Consider the following 23,914-nt stretch of genomic DNA (forward strand, 5'->3'; position numbering starts at 1 on the left):
GTATGATATTTCAGCCATTATGTGTTAGTGGGCTTTTAAAGGCTACTGTGGAAGCATTTGTTGTATTATTTCTATGAAAATAATGTAATACGATTGACTTACATCTGAACTTTAGGAACACAATTCATTACCAGTATGGAAACTGCCTACACAAACAGGTAGAAACAGGTAGGTAATGTTAATGATCAACCTTCAGTAGACCAAATAGTCTTAAATTTTTCAAATGGGGAAAAGAAATTTATTTGATTTTAATTTAAATATAAAACTCAATTTCATTACGAAAAACTTTTAAGTATGTTTGTGGCAACTTGGTTATATGCATCTACTACTTCAACTAAATTTTATAAAATCTAAGTACAGAAAAAGCACTTCTGATAAAAATTTGGTGTCAAAATTGAGATGCATGGTGGGTATAAAATACACATTAGATTTCAAACACTTAGTACAAATGAAAAAAGTAAAACATCTCATTAGTAATTTTTATATTGATAATGTGTTGACATACAAATATTTTGGATAAAGTATTAGGTTAAATAAAATATATAATTTAAATGAATTTCACCTGTTTCTTTTACTTTTTAAAAAACTTGGCTACTTGGAAAACTTTACATATGTGGATCATGTTATACTTCTGTTGGATAGCATTACTCTAGATCAGTGGGTCTCAAAATGTGGTCACTTGACTATCTCCAACAGCATCACCTGGGGACTTGTTAGAAATGCAAATCATGGAGCTCCACCTCCAACTTACTGAATCAGAGACTCTGGGGGTGGGTCCCTGCTTTAATGAGCCCCGCAACTGACTCTGATGCAAGCAAAAGTGTAAGAACCATTCTTCTAGACCAGGGGTACAGAATTCTAATTTGGCTGCAAAGTAGAATCATCTGGGGACCTTGGGCATAAAATCCAGGTACTAAAGCTACCACCCAGACCAAAGAAATCAACAACCTTGGGTCCAGTCAAAAGTATTTTTAAAGCTCTCCAGGGGATTCTAATATGGGAGAAAGATTGAAAACCACTGGCCATGATCCATGATTTTTAAACTGTGCTCTTCAGAGGGGCTGCAGCTGGCTGGACCACGTTCTCCTTTCAGCTTCCGATGTGTCTGCTCGCTTTCCTGTCCTGCTCATCCTGGAAAGGCAGCCGCTGTGGTGATTTTCCTGGTGGATGGAGAGGTACAGGGCTTGGATGGGCAAGAAGGCTTTACAGGTATCAGAAGTTCACATTTCAAATATATCTACCTACATGCGTCAGTTATGCCTGTTACATTAAATGGCTATATTATTGGGCTTTCATTAGATTCACAGGAGGATAAACCTGGAATTAGCAGAAAATGTAAAAGCTTTGATAGAGCAGAGGTGAAGAAGAGTATTCCTTTTAACATTATTATTTTGGGTAGTTTTTTTTTTTTTTTGCGGTACACGGGCCTCTCACTGCGGTGGCCTTTTCCCGTTGCGGAGCACAGGCTCCGGACGCGCAGGCTCAGCGGCCATGGCTCACGGGCCCAGCCGCTCCACGGCATGCGGGATCTTCCCGGACCGGGGCACGAACCCGTGTCCCCTGCATCGGCAGGCGGACTCTCAACCACTGCGCCACCAGGGAAACCCTATTTTGGGTAGTTTTTTAGGGAGGAACTTTATCTTTGTACACCGCTATTACCACTCAGCAGTAACTGGCAGGCAGCACAGTTGCTGACTTCCACTGGGGGCTTGGATTCCACGGGGTTCTATCAGTGGTGCTAATAGAGATATTTCTATTCTCCAGTACCATGGAGATTACTCCCCTTAAGTTGGCCTAATGGTCGGTTTTCTTGCTGTAGAAAAGCAAAAAACATTGGTAAATCCAGTCAATGTAACCTTCAAAACCCAGTTCATGTCACCAGGAAATGATGGATATCAAGCAATTCATTGGTAAACTCCCACCTCCAGTTGATTGACATTTTCCTTGTGGAAAAGTACCCAGCATCATTGTAGTAGAGTATAAACTTTTTCCAGTGCCCTATCTTGAAACTTCTAATGTTTGCAGTGTTAAAATGTTTTACAAATACATACCATGACACAGACTAAATAATGTCTCCTCATGGGAAATTTATGATCTTTTAAGTTTCTATACATGTATAATATGATCCAGACTATACTAGTATTGAAATAGGTGAAACAGCTAGCTTCTTTTTCCCAAATGCAATTCAGCCAAATACTGCAAGCATATTTTTTATTACATCATTTGAAAACCATTAGCATGCTTAATGAAAACTTGTTCAGGTATAAAGGAACAGTTAAGATATAAATGATTTATGCATGTTCTGACTTAGTCTATAGATTTATTCCCAAATGACAAAATCACCATGCAGTATCTGTATTTTTATGTGTTCATCTATATTTAATGATTGTAATATATACTAAGAATGAGATGGTATTACATTATTCCTAATAGTAGAGGTAATAGTAGAGGGTTAATAAAGAGAAATACTGCTTCCTTCTTTTTTTTTTTAAAAAAAGATGTGTTCTACAGGGCTCTAGACATTCTGTAGGGTCTCCTAGAGGATGGGGCTTTTGCATAAACTTTTGCTTAAAGAACAGAATAAAATAAGGGTGCATCTCTGTGAAACATTCTAATAAAATGACCCATGTACTCATTTCACCTGTTACTCTAATACTCAGATACCAATAACTTATAGCTTGGTTCATCAAGGATTCCTTAGAGCCAGGTAAAGCCAGGATATGTCACCCCAAATTATGAGGACCAGAGGAATCTGCAAACAAATCTTATTCCATTAATTTCTTCCTGTGTATTTACCTTCCTAGAGTTTGCCGCCCTTGGAAGCCTAAAACTGCTTTCCTGTGTCCTGTCACTTCTCTACCAATTTATTGTTCTTTGTCGAAGATGCTGTATAGATCGCAGTTCTAAGCTACTGCTTTGAGCCACTCTTAGTTTTAGGTTTCTCCTGGTTGATGTGCACTGCATGTGTTAGTTAATGAACTGTTTTTCTTTGGTTAATGTGTTATCTTCTTAGCGTCCCAGCTGACAACCTAAAATGGGTAAAGTGTTTCCTCCCCCCCATTAGTGCTCATTCAACTTGTATCCTCACTGCAGTAGGCAGGCAAAAAGTCAACTCTCGCCAAGGTTGCCAGTTACCCTGGGGCTGGCCACCCCAAGGATTCAGCTGCCTACTTCTGATTCTGAACTTTTAGGGTTGGCCACTCTCGTAGGCCTTGTCCTCTCTAATATATCGGACACTGGGATTCTCAAATTAGAACCCCCAAAGGTCAAAGGTCTTTCCTTCATACAGAAACACACCAAGAACCGGGCGCGTTAAGATTTTTAACTAAAAAAGAAAAGAAAAATTGGAACTAATTTTACACAGCAATAATGTGTTTTTGTGTGAAGAAATACAAAATCATTTACTTAATATCACAAACCATCACACAGCTACAGCTTTTTTCTATTAGATTTTTTTCTCGTGAAAGTTACATTTGAAATGTTGCATGTGCTATTATTACGTATTTCCTGAATTTTCTCTGCTTGAAATCTCAATGACCTTAGATAGGAATGCTACAATCATATTTAAATATGATTAGAGTTCATTGTGCATTAAACTTGGGCAAGAAATATCTGATTTTGACCTAGTATTCTCACTGGGCATCAGAAACTACAGATTCTAGTTCCTTTGTTTGTGAATCACACGCATTCTTAACTTGTCAATTGTGTATAGAGTGACTGTAGTTTCTCATAAGGGAAATTATAGCAGAAGTTTTTCTAATGTGTTTGGTTTCTTTAATGTGTTTTTTGGTTTTTGTAATAAAACCTAAACCTACAAATCTTTAAAAAGGATGGAAAAAGTTGGTGTTCTAGCTAACATTTATGTGGAAAAATAGGTTCTTCCCAGTACTCTTGGAACTGCACATGGGTATACAAAATGACTCCCCCAGCTAGGCCTTATCCTGTCATTCAAGAGGATTGAAGCTCTTTTCACGAGAGAAATAAACGTGGAAGGGAGATGTGAACTTTCCCTGCACTGGCAGGATTCTGTAATCCCTCTGTAATGATGGCTTGGGGGAAGAGCTCACACACTCTTTTGGGGCTACTCCCTATATTTACATCAGCCTTTCTATCTGTAAATATTGTATCACAAAACTAGGAATAGACAGGTAATGTGTCTAAATTTATGTAATAAAGAGCTGTACTATAATAAGGTTCTTTTGTACTAACATTTTTGTTTCTTCTTCAGCATCTTGTGTTTTGTTTCCGGGCCTGTTGTTAAACTGGTCTTGTCGCCAATAAAATACGCTAATTGTAATGTACCTCAGTTAATTCAAGAGAGTGAGTTTTGTAAAGTATACCTTCTTCTCAGATGTTGTTGGGTTAATTATTGATGGATTATATAATTCACAGGGAAAAGTGTTACTGGAATGCAAGGAATCTTGAAATAACTCTGTGATGCAAATAAAATGTTCTCTATTAAAGCAGCTGATTCTAGATAATTTAAAGGCTAGCCCTAAGAAGCTTCTGGATGGCCAAAAAATAAGGCCGTAACAAATCTTTCTGATAAGGAAAAGTAACATAATTAGAAATGAAACACTTTGGTTGAACGTCTAGTTTATGGATATATAAAATCAAACGCTCAATCCCAAACACTACTTTTTGTAAAATCATTAGGTAGGAACAGGGCAGAAACTAGCGATCCTATTAACTGAAAAGGAAATTGGGGCACAGGAAGCCTTTAGGGTGTGCTGTGTCTGACGCTCCTTTTGGCTGTGATCTGATTGCTCCAACATTCCTTGAAACTTCAAGTATAAATATCAATAATAATGGAATTCCAGCGCTGGAAGATCATTTATTCCGACCTTCTCATTTTACCAAAGAAGACACTGAAGCCCTTAAAGATTGAGTTACCCACCATTATTCAGAGAGAGAGGTTCGTAAACATCTCGGCTTCTAGAACTCTTGGGAACAATATATACAAGATAAATGTGACTGTCCAGTGGGCTCTAACATTTGCACCTTGTCTTTTATGTTAAATGGCATTAAAATAAAATTCCCAGGGATGACCTACAGAGACTCCTGCGGCGTCGCGGCCCGCACTTTCCTCTCTTGCCTTTCGCCCAGTTCTACCCGGGCCTGTTCTTTCTGGGTCAAGGTTGGTTTCCTCCGAACCCCGGCCCTGGCTGCCATCTGGAACTGTGCGCAGCGCGTTTGGAAGCGCCTGATAGGAGGGGAGAGATGAGGTGTCGTTCGCATCAGTCAGTTAAGGCCTTTTGCAAACAGCCCCCGGGCCCCCCCTCTGTGTCTGGGCAGCGGTCCTCTCCGCCCGAGGCTCTCCGTTTCCCACCCCATCTCAACCTCCCCGCTGGGTGCGGCTGCGGGGCCGCCTCGGCCAGGGGTGATGGTGCCCACGGGCCGGGCGGGGGGAACCTGACCTTGCTCCCCATTTGGTTCTCTGGAACAAGGAGGGCACTGCGTGCGCGACACCGAGCCACGTCCCACGCAGCGATGGGCTGGGACGGTTGCTCCTCTAAACCGACGGCGAGCGGGGACCTGGGCGTGGAAGGGAGCGGCACCGCCCGGGCCTCGCCCTTCCTCCCCCTCCTCCTTGCTCGCCGCTCGCCTCTCCCCCAGCCATGACTCAGCGCTTCTCGCAGGCTGCCGGGCTGGGGACACGGGCTCCTCGCCGGCCCCTCCCGCCGCGTCCACCCCCTCTCTCCCACCCACGCCCGCCCTCGGCCGCCGGCCCTTCCCCAGCGCCGCCGCCGCCGCCGCCGCCACAGTCAGCTCGGGCGTCCCGGCAGCATCAGCCGCCCGACCCGGCCAGACCCGACCCCGCCGACCCCGCGCGCCGCCCGCCATGCAGCCCCAAGCCCCCGGCCGCCGACACACCCCCCAGCGCGGCTACGCCGTGACCCGGAGCCCCCATCTCAACAAGGTAAGCCCGCCGGCCCCCCTCGGTCTCGGTCAAGGTCACGGGCAGGCCCCCCGGCGGCGCAGCGGACGCCGCGTAGCCCTTCCGCCCGCGCCCCCGGGATGCCGCCCCGCCGGAGCGCCCCCCGAGAGCCTGGGCGCGGGGCGAACGGAGGGGCCGCTCGTGGGGGTCGGTCCCCGGGAGCGTGATGGGAAGGGGTGTTGTGGCTCCGCGCCTGGGCATCTTGTTCGGGGAACGGAGGGGACGTAACTTGTTTAAATACCGCTTGGCTTCTCCGAAAGCGGGAGCCGAGGCAAAGAAAGTAGTGGCAGCGAAGTGCGTGACTGGAGTGTGCCTGTGAAGGTAGCAGGTGGGCTGCCAGCTCGGCCTCGATGTGCCACGCACGTACGGGGCGCACTCAGGGTGCCCATCACTGGAGGCTGCCGTGCAGCGAGGTGGCCCTACGGCCCCAGCTCGGCTAGAAACGCGTTCTGAGTGGGGTCACGTGAGCAACCGGAAAGTCAAGGCCTCTCGGTTTCTGGAGGGACGCGGTCGAGAGGCTGGGAATTCGTGGTGGGTGGCTTCTGCCTCGGGGGCCCTGGCGTGGCCCGGCGCAGAATCCCTGCCCCAGACGTGGGACTGTGGGTAAAGCCGTTCCTATGTCTTTGAACCTGGCCTGGAAAAATTATTTTTTTTTTAAGACTTCTCCTCTTTTTTTTATGAAAAGGGGAATACAGTGCAAGAGACCCTTTTTCAGATCCTCTTAACATTTCATTTTTCTTCACTGGTGATGTAAACACCTAAGATTTCTCTCAAATGGAAAACACCTCGGAGTGTATCAGTTTGCTGCCGAGATACTTAGCAGTCACATTTATTTTATCGCCAGGATTTGTCTCTGAATTGTTCTTTTGTTTAAGGGTGTGCTTTTTGACATTTCCTTTAGTACATGGAAAATGCCATCAATCAGCACAGAGGCCTGTTGGGTCATTTGGGGCTCTCTACCAGAGGCTTCTTTTCATCAAGAACTGGACCTCCGCGTCCCCCTCCCCCAACATGGTGCCGGTGATTTGTTAATCATTATTAATGGCTTAAAGACTTGTGACTTCTTTGATTTAACAAACTATACCTCCTGTGAGTTCTTTTTGATTTTTGTGATGACAGGCAACTTTTACTTACCTATGATTATTCAGTATTTCTGGTCATAAAGCATTATGAAATTTTAAATATTTCCTACCTATATTTTCCTCAGTGATTTTAATTCCTAGTTTGATTTTATACTTCCTTTTTATTATTCTGCAGGTTGGGGCCTATTTGCAGTAGGAAAAAAAGGGAAAATTGGATGTGACAAAACAATATATGACTTTCAGGTGTACCTGCCTGCTGTAATTTATGACCAAATAATGGGTTGCCCCTTAAAAAGAACCACGTGAGTGGTATAACCTGTTTGAATTTCCTCCAGTCAGGGGCCAGCGTGTCTGTTTCAAGGGGTTGATGGAATAGGCAATCCCTGAGCAAGAGTCATTATGCCTTTACTGTTTACATCAAGAATTTAATAAGAGTCCTGTACCACAGTGTTCACTGCAGCACAATTTACAATAACCAGGACATGGAAGCAACCTAAGTGTCCATCATCGGATGAATGGATAAAGAAGATGTGGCACATATATACAATGGAATATTACTCAGCCATAAAAAGAAACAAAATTGAGTTATTTGTAGTGAGGTGGATGGACCTAGAATCTGTCATATGGAGTGAAGCAAGTCAGAAAGAGAAAAACAAATACCGTAGGCTAACACACACACACACACACACACACACACACACACACACACATATGGAATCTTAAAAAAAAAAAAGGTTCTGCAGAATCTAGGGGCAAGGACAGGAATAAAGACAGACACAGAGAATGGACTTGAGGACATGGGGAGGGGGAAGGGTAAGCTGGGACGAAGTGAGAGAGTGGCATTGACATATATACACTACCAAATGTAAAATAGCTAGTAGGAAGCAGCTGCATGGCACAGGGAGATCAGCAGGGTGCTTTGCGACCACCTACAGGGGTGGGATAAGGAGTATACTTAGGCATATAGCTGATTCACTTTGTTATACAGCAGAAACTAACACAGCACGGTAAAGCAATTATACTCCAGTAAAGATGTTAAAAAAAGAAAAGAATTTATGCTCTTGAAATCCTTTTAACTCCTGTTCACGAGTAAGGGTTAATTTCCACTTAAGAATAATAATATCACAGAGATCTTCCACCAAAGGCATTAAGGTGTGGTATTTAATGTGTTAAGAACACGTGTTTTGACTTTGTAACTGAACTTTATTATCTGCATAGTATCAAATTGGATTTAAAATCCAGGTGGCCAGCTTTGGAGTGATTAATGGAATAAGCTTTACTCTTCTTGTTCAGCTCTAAGACAGTTCTGTGGTACCTCATGGAAGTCACAGAACATCCTCATATGTACCACTGAAACTATAGTTGTGGGATCTTCTTGATGGGCGCTGCTCTGAAGACCTCTGGGCCTTTAAGTTTTCCAGTAGCCCAGAAATTTTTCTTGATTTTTGTGGTAACCTTGGCTGCAAAGAAACTAGTAGATCTTTCCCCCATAACCCCCCAGCCTGTCGCCTGGCTACACTAAGCCTTCATCAGCCACTGTCACACAGACCCTTCATCACCTTACCTTTGGGTAACTGGCACAGTTTTCCTGGTTTTATTTTCAGTATTATAGTCTGTCCTACGTGTAGGTATGAAAGAAATACCTTCATCAATTAGCATTTTATTCATGTTGCTCTTCTGTTATCCAAGTATTTTTAGTATGATATTATTTCCTATTACATTGAATGTAAAATCAATCTGTCAGTTAGGTCTACTGTCTTCTCCACATTTATCTCATTAGGTCCCCAATTTAGCCTTCCACTTAAAATATATTTGCTGAATGTCTTACTTAGTACTTGCCTTTTTGTCTGTGCTGAATTCCTACAATGAAAATGTCATTAGTTGATTTAATAGTGATCTCTTTGGGGAAGACTTTCCTAATTATTTTAGTCCTATTAACATTACTTAACACCTCTGTTTTTTATGTATTCAGTTGTAACATGTCATTTGGTATTTACTGCATTGTATTTTTTTCTTATTTGATTTAGATTGCCATAGTAATCATAATCCTTAGTACATAATTTTGCTCATTTAACATTAAATAAATGTTTATTTAATGGGGAAATGAGCCATGTTAAAACATTCTTTTTTTTGGTCTTCCAAACAGAACTCAGCTTTTAAAGCAGGTAGCTTTTAAAGTGGTAGTTTGAGCGTTATTCTAAGACATTTCTCCTCATTAATGTAATTTCTTGTAAGTAAATTCACATTGAAGTCTAAAACTCAGTTGACTCCATATACCATTGTATTGTATAATGGCATATAGTCAGAAAAGGTGGAATTTGGTTTAAGCCTGACCATGAAATTTTAATTATTTGCTGGATAAGCTTTGGGAGGTGCTTAATCTTGGTACAGATTGAGGTAAACAGTAGATGTGATCTGAATTAAAAAATAATTTAAGGGAATTCCCTGGCGGTCCAGTGGTTAGGACTGTGCTTTCAGTGCCGAGAGCCTGGGTTCAGTTCCTCGTCCCTTGTTGGGGAACTAAGATCCCCCAAGCTGTGCGGCACAGCCAAAAATAAAAATAATAATAATAAAATAAAGAATTTTAAAAACGTTAGAGAAATAGAATCTTTCTTCATTTGTAATAATTCATGTCTGGTTCTTACTGTTTGTATACTCAAGTGTACATCATTGCAGGTAGGATTTCATCATAGCATTTGGAGAAGCATTTCTACGTCACACTTTTGAGATTCAGTATCTTTCTGTTCACAGCCCAAATTACTTGTTCTTTTGTGTGTGTGTGTGTGTGTGTGGTACGCGGGCCTCTCACCGCTGTGGCCCCTCCCGCCGCGGAGCGCAAGCTCCGGACGCGCGGGCCCAGCCGCTCTGCGGCATGTGGGATCTTCCTGGATCGGGGCACGAACCCGTGTCCCCTGCATCGGCAGGCGGACTCTCAACCACTGCGCCACCAGGGAAGCCCAGCTTATTAACTTTTAAATGTGAGAAATGAGCTTCTGGGCAAGTGCTTTTGTAGATGTTTGTCTTGATATGTCAAGACCTAATGAGCTGAATGTGTTGTAGGGAAAAAAAGAGAGAAACAAGGCTGATGACTATGAAGGAAAGTTACTTTAAACCCCCTCTTTTTCTTCAGTGTAAACTATACCAGAATGAATCATTCAAAAAGTTTTCACCTAGTACAGTTCTCTGGAGTGGCCTCAGCAATATGATAAACTGATATATTTTTTTTTTTTTTTTTTGGCGCTATGCGGGCCTCTCACCGCTGCGGCCTCTCCCGTTGCGGAGCACAGGCTCCGGACGCGCAGGCTCAGCAGCTATGGGTCACGGGCCAGCCACTCCGCGGCATGTGGGATCCTCCCAGACCGGGGCACGAACCCGCGTCCCCTGCATCGGCAGGCGGACTCCCAACCACTGCGCCACCAGGGAAGCCCCGATAAACTGATATTTTATTTAACGTGGAATCCCACTGATGTGAACCCATTGTAATGAAGTGTTCAGCCATACACCTCCATATTTGTCTATTGCCTTGGTAATGCAGGATAGTACAAAACCAAACAATGCGGTGCTCTAATGGGTAGAAAGATGAATTTGATTTGAGAACTGGTGGTGTGGAGTACAGAAAATGTTGAAGAGAGGAATAGGTTTGAGATTTTTCATTTTGTGTTCTGATGTCCTTCAGACTTTCGGGCAAGTGTGGAAAATGCGAAATAATGGAATGAACCCTCTTAAGACTTTGTGTCTAGAAGAAATGAGTCCAAGTCACAATTCTTTTCATTAGCAGTTGTGAGATTTTGAGTGAGATTTTCTTAACTGGCTTCGGTTATTTTCTTTATAAAATAGAAGGATGATTTCATTTATTTATCTCTTTCAAATTTTAACAAATATTCAGAATCCACTATATGCTAGGTAATATTCTGGGTGCAGGGGATATAGCAATGAATAAGATTCCTGCTTTGAATGTACTTACATTTCCATTTGAAATATGATTTGTTTTACCTCTTCCCTCAGATATTAAAGAGTGCATATTAGTTTTTTCTGACATATATTATAAAACAGGTTTTTTATTACTACAACTAATTATTGATATGATAATATTTTTATATAGAGAATCTGAACTCATAGCTGGAACGGTTATGAAGTACTTATTTTTTATGTACTTTTTACCCCCTCTTCTCTTGAATTTTTGATTTAACAAATCAAACATGATTGTGTGACCTATTAAATTTATGAGTGTCATAGTAAAAAATAAAACTATACTTTCTCTCTGGGAGAGACAGATGGACATTTTACTCTCAGATTCATATAAGTGAGCCTGACTGAGATCACATGTCCTTTGCAGTCTTTCATAGATTTTCACAGAATGTCAGGTGTAGGTTAAAAAATGTCTGTGAAGAAAAAGAACAAGGAAAGCTTTTTGCTTCTCAGTACTCTGCTCAAAGTGTGTGAAGGCTTGGAAGTGCGAAAGAAAGGTAGAGGTATGCCCTGGGGAGTTAAAATTGCTGAGGTGAGAGCAGTGAAATGCAAAGATACGGAATTTAAAAGTTCCAGTGGTGTGAAACCAGCCTTTAATCTATTTGACTTTGGAAGTAATCAGTTACTCTGACAAAACAGGTATATGGACCGTTTTCCAATGGCTTTCAAAACTGACATGACCAAATACTGTTACAGACTCCAAGTGGCCTGATTTGGTCTATTCATTACGTCATTATTTATTTTATGTTACTGAGCCAACTCAACAAACTTGTTGATAGTGTATGGACCCAGAATTGATCAGCAGACATGTTACAATTCAGTAGGACTAAGCTGGGAATGTTTCTAAGCTAAATTATTAAGAAATTTTCTTAGGCATGGGGCCTAAATATAAAGTTTGGTTGTTTGTATTCTTAAAGTGCTATTTAAAATATTTTATGGCTTATATATTAATTTTACCTGTCTGTAGCTTCGTGTATGTAATATAGTACACTATAAAACAAAGGATTAATGTTGCCTTAAATGAATTTAGAGAATTTAAAACATCAGTATTTTTCCTCAGGCCCTGAAGATATATCTAAGTTAGCCATCAACTAAACTGGTTTCAGATACTTGAGGTCTTTGGGATTAAAGACAGGGGAGAGACACTATGCCTTTAAATTTCTGTAGTTTATTCTGGTAGTTTGGGAAGTCAATATAGTAATTGATGATGTTCTCTAAAACATGGAAATGTAACTATTAGAGTTTCTATGCTAATAAACAAACCCTAGACCTAAAACACTAATTTTTTTTTTAAAATAAGTATTGGTTGAGTAAGAACATCAGCAAAAGTACTTTCATGTTCACAGGAACATGGTTCTATGAATTACATCAGGAATACATTATGAGTAGTTAAATTCTAAACTGTCTCACTAAGACCTGACGATCTGGAGACTGAAGGAGGCCTAAGACTCCATTAAAATATTAAGGCTGGGCTTCCCTGGTGGCGCAGTGGTTGAGAGTCTGCCTGCCGATGCAGGGGACATGGGTTCGTGCCCCGGTCCGGGAGGATCCCACATGCCGCGGAGCGGCTGTGCCTGTGAGCCATGGCCGCTGAGCCTGTGCGTCCGGAGCCTGTGCTCCGCAACGAGAGAGGCCACAACAGTGAGAAGCCTGCGTACTGCAAAAAAAAAAAAAAAAAATTAAGGCTGAACCCCTTAAGCTTGCAATATATTAAAATACATTTAAAACATCTATTCAGAGTCCTCTAAGATATTTAAAAATTTTTTTGATTGTGAGACATTGTATATATACATACATAATATATGTGTAAACACATTGTTATGGGCTGAATTGTGTCCTCCCCAAAATCATATGTTGAAGTTCTAACCCCAGTCTCTCTGTATTTAACCATATTTGGAGATAAGGCCTTTCAAGAGGTAATTAAATTAAAATCAGGTCTTTAGGGTGGGCCCTAATCCAATATGACTGATGTCCTTATAAGAAGAGGAGATCAGGACACATACACAGGAAAGTCAGTGTGAAGACAGTGGGAGAAGATAGGCATCTACAAGTCAATGAGAGAAACCTTGGAGTGTAAGCAGCCCTGCCCACAGACATCTTGACTGTGAGAAAATGAATTTTGTTGTTTTAGCCACCCAGTGTGGTACTTTGTTATGGCACCTTTAGCAAACTAACACATTTATGTAATTGAAACAATTTTATAATACAATACTTGCTGTGTATAGCATACTCTAGTACTATCCCATTTCAATTTTTTAAAAATGTTGGTTGTGATTCATTAATGAATCACAATCCATTTAATCCATTTTAAAATTCGAGTTAAAAAAAAATCTGCTCTGTTGCTTAAGTAGTGCATTTATGTGCCTGGGAGGATTATTGCAGAGTGACTTACTGTTCTGTGTCTTAGTGTTGTATATGAAGTTTGAGTTTGTCTTGGCAGTACTGGCCCATCCTCCTTTTGTTTTTCCATCTACCTGTCCAAACTGAGGTATGTCTTAAACCAATAGTCTTGAAACTATGAGAATGTTATTGTTGTAACTAATATTGGCAGGTCTGGTTAGTAAGCCAAACAGTGTCCTTACTTATGTACCCAGAGCCAATAAGAAATTGAAACTTGGTTAGTGAGCATTTTTATGGGCCTTTAAACTTTTTACTTAGTCAAAATCTTGCTTATATTTAATTTTTACATATGTTAACTATATCATAATAATATGACAGAATTGAGAGCAATCAAATTAGTCATGAATAAATATGAGTGAAGATTAACTCTAATAAAATTATTTTCAGATTGTTTCACAAAGTACAGGCAAGCTATGCTGAATATGAGAAATACATTGAGAACAAAATGTTACAGAAAGGCTAAAAATAAAGATATGAGAAAGTACGAACAGCAAGAAATCAGGGTTATCCTGACATCAGACAATGTAGACATCATGTCAAAAAGCATTAAACGATCAGGACTTCCTTGGTTGCGCAGCGATTAAGAATCCGCCTGCCAGTGCAGGGGTACCAGCTTCGAGCCCTGGTCTGGGAAGATCCCACATGCCACGGAGCAACTAAGCCCGTGCACCACAACTACTGAGCCTGCATTCAAGAGCCCGCGAGCCACAGCTACTGAGTCTGTGTGCCACAACTACGGAAGCCCGTGTGCCTAGAGCCTGTGCTCCACGAGAGAAGCCACCACAATGTGAAGCCCGCGCACCACAAGGAAGAGTAGCCCCTGCTCACCTCAGTTAGAGAAAGTCCGCGTACAGCAATGAAGACCCAACGCAGCCAGGAATACATAAGTAAATAAATAAATTTATTTTAAAAAAAGAAAAAGCATTAAATGAGACAAAATACATAATGCTGAAAGGTACAATTCTGAATGAAGTTATACATGTAATGAATGTCTATGCACCAGATAACACAGCAGGTACCTTCATAAAAAAGACAGTATAGGAAATGCAAAGAGAAATAAAAAAGATACTAACGCTAGAAGACTTCAACTAATCTCTCTCAGTGCAGGACACATCATAGGGGGGAAAAACTGTTTCCGTACAGTAATTTCTTTCTCACATTTCTTGGGAAATTTATGTTTTTCCAAATCATGAGAATATTCAGTTGAGAAATTGGGAAAATAAGAAAGTTTAGTAAATAACAGAGATATTACTGATTAGAAAGACCTAATGACAAAAGGAAGAGCTGGAAATTGTACTTGTAGAGTCAGAGGTTAAGGTTGACATTTCATGGATCTTCACAGCAGTAATGGTCTATCTAATTAGTCAGTTTTGCTTGTAGCCATTGCCAGTTTCTGACCATATCTGTCTTGTAGTTTCTGTGTTTAGACCATTTACACTTCATGTAATTATTCATGTTTGGATTTCTGTCCAGAATTTTATTATTAGGTGTCTGTTTGTTCTCTCTGTTTTTTATTCTTCTGTTTCTCCTTTCCTGTCTTCTTGTGTATTATTTGAATATTTTTATTATTCCCTTGTAATTTCTCTATTGAGTTTTTTAAGTAAATTTATTTATGTATATACTTTAGGCTGTGTTGAGTCTTCGTTGCTGCGTGTGGGCTTTCTCTAGTTGCGGTGAGCAGGGGATTCTCTTGTGGAGCATGGGCTCTAGGCGTGTGGGCTTCAGTAGTTGTGGCACGTGGGCTCAGTAGTTGTGGCTCACGGGCTCTAGAGCACAGGCTCAGTAGTTGTGGCATACGGGCTTAGTTGCTCTGCAGCATGTGGGATCTTCCTGGACCAGGTCTCCAACCCGTGTCCCCTGCATTGGCAGGCAGATTCTTAACCACTGTGCCACCAGCGAAGTCCTCTATTGAGTTTTTGACAATATCTCTTTGTATAGTCTTTTTTATTAGTTGCTATGGAAATTATGATATACATAACTTTTCACAATCTACTTAAAATGAACATTTTGCCACTTAATTGGAGTGTAGAAATCCTACCATCATATCGGTCTCACTATGTTCCTCTGTTTATGTTGTAGGTGTTATGTGTTTTACATCCACTTATATCTTCATATGTGTATTACATAGTATTTTAAAAATTGAGATATAATTGACAATTGATACAGTTTCAGGTGTAAAACACAATGATTCAGTATTTGTATATATTGTGAAATGATCACAATAGGTCTAGTTAACATCCATCATTGTACGTAGTTGCAAAAATTTTTTTCTTGTGATGAGAACTTTTAAGATCTACTCTCTTAGCATCCCAATATGCAATACAGTGTTATTAACCACAGTCACCATGCTGTACATTACATCCCCAGGACTTACTTATTTTATAGCTGGAAGTTTGTACCTTTTGACCCCCTTCACTCATTTTGCCCATTCCTTATTCCCTACCTCTGGCAACCACCAATCTGTTCTCTGGATCTGTGAGCTCATCTCTCTTTATTTTGTTGTGTTTTGTTTTTTGATTTCACATATAAGTGAGATCATACAGTATTTGTCTTCTCTGTCTGCCTTACTTCACTTTAGCATAATGCCCTCAAGGTCCATCCAGCTTACTGCAAATGGCAAGATTTCTTTCTTTTTATGGCTGAATAATATTCCATTGTAAATATTTACACCACGCTTTCTTTATCCATTCATCCATTGATGGACACTTAGGTTGTTTCTCTATCTTGGCTATCGTAAATAATGCCGCAGTGAACATGCGGTGCATATATCCTTTTGAGTTAGTGTTTTGTGTTCTTGAGATAAATACCAAGAAGTGGAGTTTCTGCATATGGTAGCTGTATTTTTAAATTGGAGAAGAACCTCCATACTGTTTTCCATAGTGGCTGCACCAATTTCACTTGTACTAACAGTGCACAAGGATTCACTTTTTTCCACATCCCTGCCGACACTTGTTATTTCTTGTCTTTTTGATAATAGCCATTCTAACAGGTGTGAGGTGATATCTCATTGTGGTTTTGATTTGCATTTTCCTGATGATTAGCGATGTTGAGCACTCTCCTGTGTGCCTGTTGTCCATCTGTATGTCTTCTTTGGAAAAATGTCCGTTCAGATCTTCTGCCTGTTATTTTTTCTTTTTAAATCAGATTCTTTGTTTTTTTGCTTTGATTTGTATGAAAAAATTTTTTGATGTGATAATGTAATGTTTATAACTTTTGATTTTAATTGTGATACATGTTTTAAAGAGTTTAAGAGGGAAAGGACAATCTATTATAGTTACTGAGATATTTAATGTTCCTGTTACTCTTCTTTTATTCCTGATATTTCAAGTTTTCCTTAGGTATCATTTCCCTTCCACTTAAAGGATTTCCTTTAGCATTTCTTTTAGAGCATTTTGCTGGAGACCAGTTGTCCTCTTTTTCCTTCCTCTGAGAATGGCTTTATTTCATTTTCATTTCTGAAGGATATTTTCTGTTTTCTTTTGAATTTTTTTTATACAGCAGGTTCTTATTAGTCATCCATTTTATACACATCAGTGTATACATGTCCATCCCAGTCTCCCAATTCATCACACCACCACTACCACCACCTCACCACTTTACCCCCTTGATGTGCATACGTTTGTTCTCTACATCTGTGCCTCAATTTCTGCCCTGCAAACTGGTTCATCTGTACCATTTTTCTAGATTCCACGTATATGTGTTCATATACAATATTTGTTTTTCTCTTTCTGACTTACTTCACTCTGTATGACAGTCTCTAGATCCATCCAGGTCTCTACAAATGACCCAATTTCATTCCTTTTTATGGCTGAGTAATATTCCATTGTATATATGTACCATATCTTCTTTATCCATTCGTATGTCGATGGGAATTTAGGTTGCTTCCATGACCTGGCTATTGTAAGTAGTGCTGCAGTGAACATTGGGGTGCATGTGTCCTTTTGAATTATGGTTTTCTCTGGGTATATGCCTGGTGGTGGGATTGCTGGATCATACGGTAATTCAATTTTTGTTTTTTTAAGGAACCTCCATACTGTTCTCCACAGTGGTTGTAACAATTTACATTCCCACCAACAGTGCAAGAGGGTTCCCTTTTCTCCACACCCTCGCCAGCATTTATTGTTTGTAGATTTTCTGATGATGCCCATTCTGACTGGTGTGAGGTGATAACCTCATTATAGTTTTGATTTGCATTTCTGTAATAGTTAGTGATGTTGAGCAGCTTTTCATGTGCTCCTTGGCCATCTGTATGTCTTCTTTGGAAAAATGTCTATTTAGGTCTTGTGCCCATTTTTGGATTGGGTTGTTTGTTTTTTTATTATTGAGCTGCCTGAGCTGCTTATATATTTTGAGATTAATCGTTTGTCCATTGATTCATTTGCAAATATTTTCTCCCATTCTGAGGGTTGTCTTTTTGTCTTGTTTGTAGTTTCCTTTGCTGTGAAAAAAACTTTTGTTTCATTAGGTCCCATTTGTTTATTTTTGTTTTTATTTCCATTACTCTAGGAGGTGGATCAAAAAAGGTATTGCTGTGATTTATGTCAGAGTGTTCTTCCTATGTTTTCCTCTAAGAGATTTATAGTGTCTGGTCTTACATTTAGGTCTCGAATCCATTTTGAGTTTATTTTTGTGTGTGGTGTTAGGGAGTATTCTAATTTCATTCTTTTACATGTAGCTGTCCAGTTTTCCCAGCACCACTTATTGAAGAGACTGTGTTTTCTCCATTGTATGTCCTTCCCTCCTTTGTCATAGATTAGTTGACCATAGGTGCATGGGTTTATCTCTGGGCTTTCTATCCTGTTCCATTGATCTATATTTCTGTTTTTGTGCCAGTACCATATTGTCTTGATTACTATAGCCTTGTAGTGTAGTCTGAAGTCAGGGAGTCTCATTCCTCCAGCTCTGTTTTTTCTCCTCAAGACTGCATTGGCTATTCGGGGTCTTTTGTGCCTCCATACAAATTTTAAGATTTTTTGTTCTAGTTCTGTAAAAAATGCCATTGGTAATTTGATAGGGATTGCATTGAATCTGTAGATTGCTTTGGGTAGTAGAGTCACTTTCACAATATTGATTCTTCCAATCCAAGAACATGGTATATCTCTCCATCTGTTGGCATCATCTTTAATTTCTTTCATCAGTGTCTTATAGTTTTCTGCATACAGGTCTTTTGTCTCCCTAGGTAGGTTTATTCCTAGGTATTTTATTCTTTTTGTTGCAGTGGTAAATGGAAGTGTTTCCTTAATTTCTCTTTCAGATTTTTCATCATTAGTGGATAGGAATGCAAGAGATTTCTGTGCATTAATTTAGTATCCTGCAACTTTACCAAATTCATTGATTAGCTCTAGTCATTTTCTGGTGGCATCTTTAGGATTCTCGATGTATAGTATCATGTCATCTTCAAACAGTGACAGTTTTACTTCTTCTTTTCCAATTTGTATTCCTTTTATTTCTTTTTCTTCTCTGATTGCCGTGGCTAGGACTTCCAAAACTATGTTGAATAATAGTGGTGAGAGTGGACATCCTTGTCTTGTTCCTGATCTTAGAGAAAATGCTTTCTGTTTTTCACCATTGAGAATGAGGTTTGCTGTGGGTTTGTCCTATATGGCCTTTATTATGTTGAGGTAGTTTCCCTCAATGCCCACTTTCTGGAGAGTTTTTAGCATAAATGGGTGTTGAATTTTTCCAAAAGCTTTTTCTGCATCTGCTGAGATGATCATATGGTCTTTCTTCTTCAATTTGTTAATATGGTGTATCACAGTGATTGAATTGCATATATTGAAGAATCCTTGCATCCCTGGGATAAATCCCACCTGATCATGGTGTATGATCCTTTTAAAGTGTTGTTGGATTCTGTTTGCTAGTATTTTGTTGAGGATTTTTGCATCTATATTCATGAGTGATATTGTTCTATAATTTTCTTTTTTTGTAGTATCTTTGTCTGGTTTTGGTATCAGGGTGATAGATGGTGGCCTCATAGAATGAGTTTAGGAGTGTTCCTTCCTCTGCAATTTTTGGGAAGAGTTTGAGAAGCATGGGTATTAGCTCTTCTCTAAATGTTTGATAGAATTCACCTGTGAAGCCATCTGTTCCTGGACTTCTGTTTGTTGGAAGATTTTTTTTTTCTTTTTTTTTTTGCGGTACGTGGGCCTCTCACTGTTGTGGCCTCTCCCATTGCGGAGCACAGGCTCCGGATGCACAGGCTCAACAGCCATGGTTCACGGGCCTAGCCACCCCGCGGCATGTGGGATCTTCCCGGACCAGGGCGCGAACCCGTGTCCCCTGCATTGGCAGGCGAACTCTCAACCACTGCACCATCAGGGAAGCCCTGTTGGAAGATTTTTAATCACAGTTTCAATTTCATTATTTTTGATTGGTCTGTTCATATTTTCTTTGTCTTCCTGGGTCAGTCTTGGAAGGTTATCCCTTTCTAAGAATTTGTCCATTTCTTCCAGGTTGTCCATTTTGTTGGCATAGAGTTGCTTGTAGGAGTCTCTTAGGATGCTTTGTATTTCTGCGGTGTCTGTTTTAACTACTCCTTTTTCATTTCTAATTTTATTGATTTTAGTCCTCTCCCTCTTTTTCTTGATGAGTCTGGCTAATGTTTCATCAATTTTGTTTATCTTCTCAAACTACCATCTTTTAGTTTTATTGATCTTTGCTACTGTTTTCTTTGTTTCTATTTCATTTATTTCTCCTCTGATCTTTATGATTTCTTTCCCTCTACTAACTTTGGGTTTTGTTTGTTCTTGTTTCTCAAGTTCCTTAGGTGTAAGGTTAGATTGTTAATTTAATATGTTTCTTGTCCCTTGAGGTAGGATTGTATTGCTATAGACTTCCCTCTTAGAACTGCTTTTGCTGCATCCCATAGGTTTTGGAGCATTGTGTTTTCCTTGTCATTTGTCTCTAGGTATTTTTTTTTTCCTTTTGATTTCCTCAGTGATCTCTTGGTTATTTAGTAACATATTGTTTAGCCTCCATGTGTTTGTGTTTTTTACGTTGTTTTCCCTGTAATTGATTTCTAATCTCATAGCGTTGTGGTCAGAAAAGATGCTTGATATGATTTCAGTGTTCTTAAATTTACTGAGGCTTGATTTGTGACCGAAGATGTGGTCTATCCTGGAGAACGTTCCCTGTGTACTTGAGAAGAAAGTGTAATCTGCTGTTTTTGGAAGGGGTGTCCTATAAATATCAATTAAATTTATCTGGTCTACTGTGTCATTTAAAGCTTGTGTTTCCTTATTAATTTTCTGTTTGGATGATCTGTCCATTGGTGTAAGTGAGGTGGTTATAAAGTCCCCCACTATTCTTGTGTTACTGTCGATTTCCTCTTTTATAGCTGTTAGCAGTTTCCTTATGTATTGAGGTGCTACTATGTTGGGTGTATATATATTTATAATTGCTATATCTTCTTCTTGGCTTGATCCCTGATCATTATGTAGTGTCCTTCCTTCTCTCTTGTAACATTCTTTATTTTAAAGTCTATTTTATCTGATATGAGTATTGCTACTCCAGCTTTCTTCTGATTTCCATTTGCATGGAATATCTTTTTCCATCCCCTCACTTCCAGTCTGCATGTGTACCTAGGTCTGAAGTGGGTCTCTTGTAGATAGCATATATATGGGTCTTGTTTTTGTTTCCATTCAGTGAGCCTGTGTCTTTTGGTTGGAGTATTTAATCCATTCACATTTAAGTAAATTATCGATATGTATATTCCCATGACCATTTTCTTAATTGTTTTGTGTTTGTTTTTGCAGGTCCTTTTCTTCTCTTGTGTTTCCCACTTAGGGAAGTTCCTTTAGCATTTGTTGTATAGCTGGTTTGCTGGTGCTGAATTCTATTAGCTTTTGCTTGTCTGTAGAGCTTTTGATTTCTCCATCGAATCTGAATGAGATCTTTGCCCTGTAGAATAATCTTGCTTGTCGGTTCTTCCCTTTCATCACGTTAAATATGTCATGCCACTCCCTTCTGGCTTGTAGAGTTTCTGCTGAGAAATCAGCTGTTAACCCTGTGGGAGGTTATGTATGTTATTTATATGTTATTTGTCGTTTTTCCCTTGCTGCTTTCAGTAATTTTTCTTTGTCTTTAATTTTTGCCCGTTTGATTACTATGTGTCTCAGCATGTTTCTCCTTGGGTTTATCCTGTGTGGGACTCTCTGCACTTCCTGGCCTTGGGTGGCTGTTTCCTTTCCCATGTTAGGAAAGTTTTCCACTATAATCTCTTCAAATATTTTCTCTGGTCTTTTCTCTTTCTCTTTTCCTTCTGGGACCCCTATAATGTGAATTTTGTTGCATTTAAGTTGTCCGAGAGGTCTCTTAGGCTGTCTTCATTTCTTTTCTTTCTTTTTTCTTTATTCTGTTCCACAGCTGTGAATTCCACCATTCTGTCTTCCAGGTCAGAATGTTCTTCTGTTCTTCTGCCTCAGTTATTCTGCTATTGATTCCTTCTAGTGTGTTTTTCATTTCAGTTATTGTATTATTCATCTCTGTTTGTTCTCTAATAGGTCTTTGTTAAATATTTCTTGCATCTTCTTGATCTTTGCCTCCATTCTTTTTCCAAGGTCCTGGATCATCTTCACTATCATTATTCTGAATTCTTTTTCTGGAAGGTTGCTTATCTCCATTTCATTTAGTTGTTTTTCTAGGGTTTTATCTTATTCCTTCATCTGGTACATAGCCCTCTGCCTTTTCATCTTGTCTCTTTCTGTGAATGTGGTTTTTGTTCCACAGGTTGCAGGATTGTAGTTCTTCTTGGTTCTGCTGTCTGCCCTCTGGTGGGTGAAGGTATGTAAGAGGCTTGTGCAGTTTTCCTGATGAGAGGGACTGGTGGTGGGTAGAGCTGGGTGTTGCTCTGGTGGGCAGAGCTCAGTAAAACTTTAATCTTCTTTAATCTGCTGATGGGTGTGGCTGGGTTCCCTCCCTACTGGTTGTTTGGCACGGGGAGACCCAACACTGGAGCCTACTTGGGCTCTTTGGTGGGGCTAATGGCTGACTCTGGGAAGGCTCAGGCCAAGCAGTACTTCCTAGAACTTCTGCTGCCAGTGTCTTTGTCGTCATGGTGAGACACAGCCACCCCCTGCCTCTGCAGGAGACCCTCCAACACTAGCAGGCAGGTCTGGTTCAGTCTCCTATGGGGTCACTGCTCCTTCCCCTGGGTCCCAGTGCACACACTACTTTGTGTGTGCCCTCCAAGAGTGGAGTCTCTTTTTCCCCCAGTCCTTTCGAAGTCCTGCAATCAAATCCCATTAGCCTTCAAAGTCTGATTCTCTGGGAATTCCTCCTTCCGTTGCCGGACACCCAGGTTGGGAAGCCTGATGTGGGGCTCAGAACCTTCACTCCAGTGGGTGGACTTCTGTGGTATAACTGTTTTCCAGTCTGTGAGTCACCCACCCAGCAGTTATGGATTTGATTTTATCGTGATTGCACCCCTCCTACCATCTCATTGCGGCTTCTCCTTTGTCTTCGGATGAGGGTATCTTTTTTGGTGAGTTCCAGTGTCTTCCTGTTGACGATTGTTCAGCAGTTAGTTGTGATTTCAGTGCTCCCGCAAGAGGGAGTGAGAGCACGTCCTTCTCCTCCACCATCTTGAACCAATTCTAGGTTGACGGTTGTTTTCCTTCAATGCTTTAATAATGCCATTTCTCTTTCTCTTGGCCTCCCTTATTTCTGATGAGAAATCTGCAGTCATTTGAAATGTCATGTGTATGTGATGTCATTTTTCTTTGGCTCATTTAAAGTTGTTTATTTTTTAGTTTTCAGCAACTTGAATATAATTTTTCTGGGTTTGGATTTCTTTATCTACTTGGGGTTTGCTGAGCTTCTTGAGTTTTTCAGTTTATGTCTTGTGCTAACATTGGTACATTTTTAGCCATTATTTCTCCAAATGTTTTTTCTTTTTCCTCTGCTTTTGGATTCTGTTGAAATAAGTAGTAGGCCTTTTGGTATTGTCCCACAGGTCCCTGAGCCTCTGACTTTTTTTTCAGTCTTTTTTTTCTTTTCAGATGGTTAAATTCTAATTATCTATCTTTAAGTTAATTGAGTCTCTGCTCTTATACTTCGTTTCTGTTCTTGAGCCCATCCAGTGAATATTTTATGTCAGTTATTGTATTTTTCAGTTCTAAAATTTCCATTTGGTTTTTTATAGCTTTTCTTTCTTGGCCAAAACTTTTTATCTTTCCATTTGTTTCAAAATGTTTGGCCCTTATGGTTTGTGGCATAGTTGCAGTAACATTGTAAGTCTTCATGTGATAATTCCATTGTATGTGTCATCTCAGGACTGGCGTTTGTTGATTTTTTTCCCTTTGAGAATTAACACTTTCCTGTTCCTTTATATGCTCAGTAATTTTTGCATGTATTCTGGATATTTTGCATATTAGGAGACTCTAGGTTTTGGTTAAATCCTCAAGGGAATGCTGTTCTTTTTAGTTTTTTGCAGCCACTCAACCTTTCAGTTTGTAATTTCTGTAGTATTTCAAACTTTCAGTTTGAAAGTTGGACTCACGTTCTATGGGTTGTGGTTCCAGTATCA

General features: G+C 40.1%; 1 protein-coding gene across 1 annotated transcript in view; it reads left to right on the forward strand.

Annotated features, from left to right (window-relative positions):
- The first annotated feature begins 5,702 nt into the window (after positions 1 to 5,702).
- Positions 5,703 to 23,914, forward strand: part of ME1 (malic enzyme 1) — a 192,381-nt gene continuing 174,169 nt past the window's right edge. Inside the window, exon 1 of the mRNA XM_065889064.1 lies at positions 5,703 to 5,920. Coding sequence (XP_065745136.1) covers positions 5,843 to 5,920 — 78 coding nt within the window. The 5' untranslated portion in view covers positions 5,703 to 5,842. The remainder of the gene's footprint in view (positions 5,921 to 23,914) is intronic.

Source organism: Phocoena phocoena, chromosome 12 (assembly GCF_963924675.1).
Source record: "Phocoena phocoena chromosome 12, mPhoPho1.1, whole genome shotgun sequence".
Lineage (NCBI taxonomy): Eukaryota > Metazoa > Chordata > Mammalia > Artiodactyla > Phocoenidae > Phocoena > Phocoena phocoena.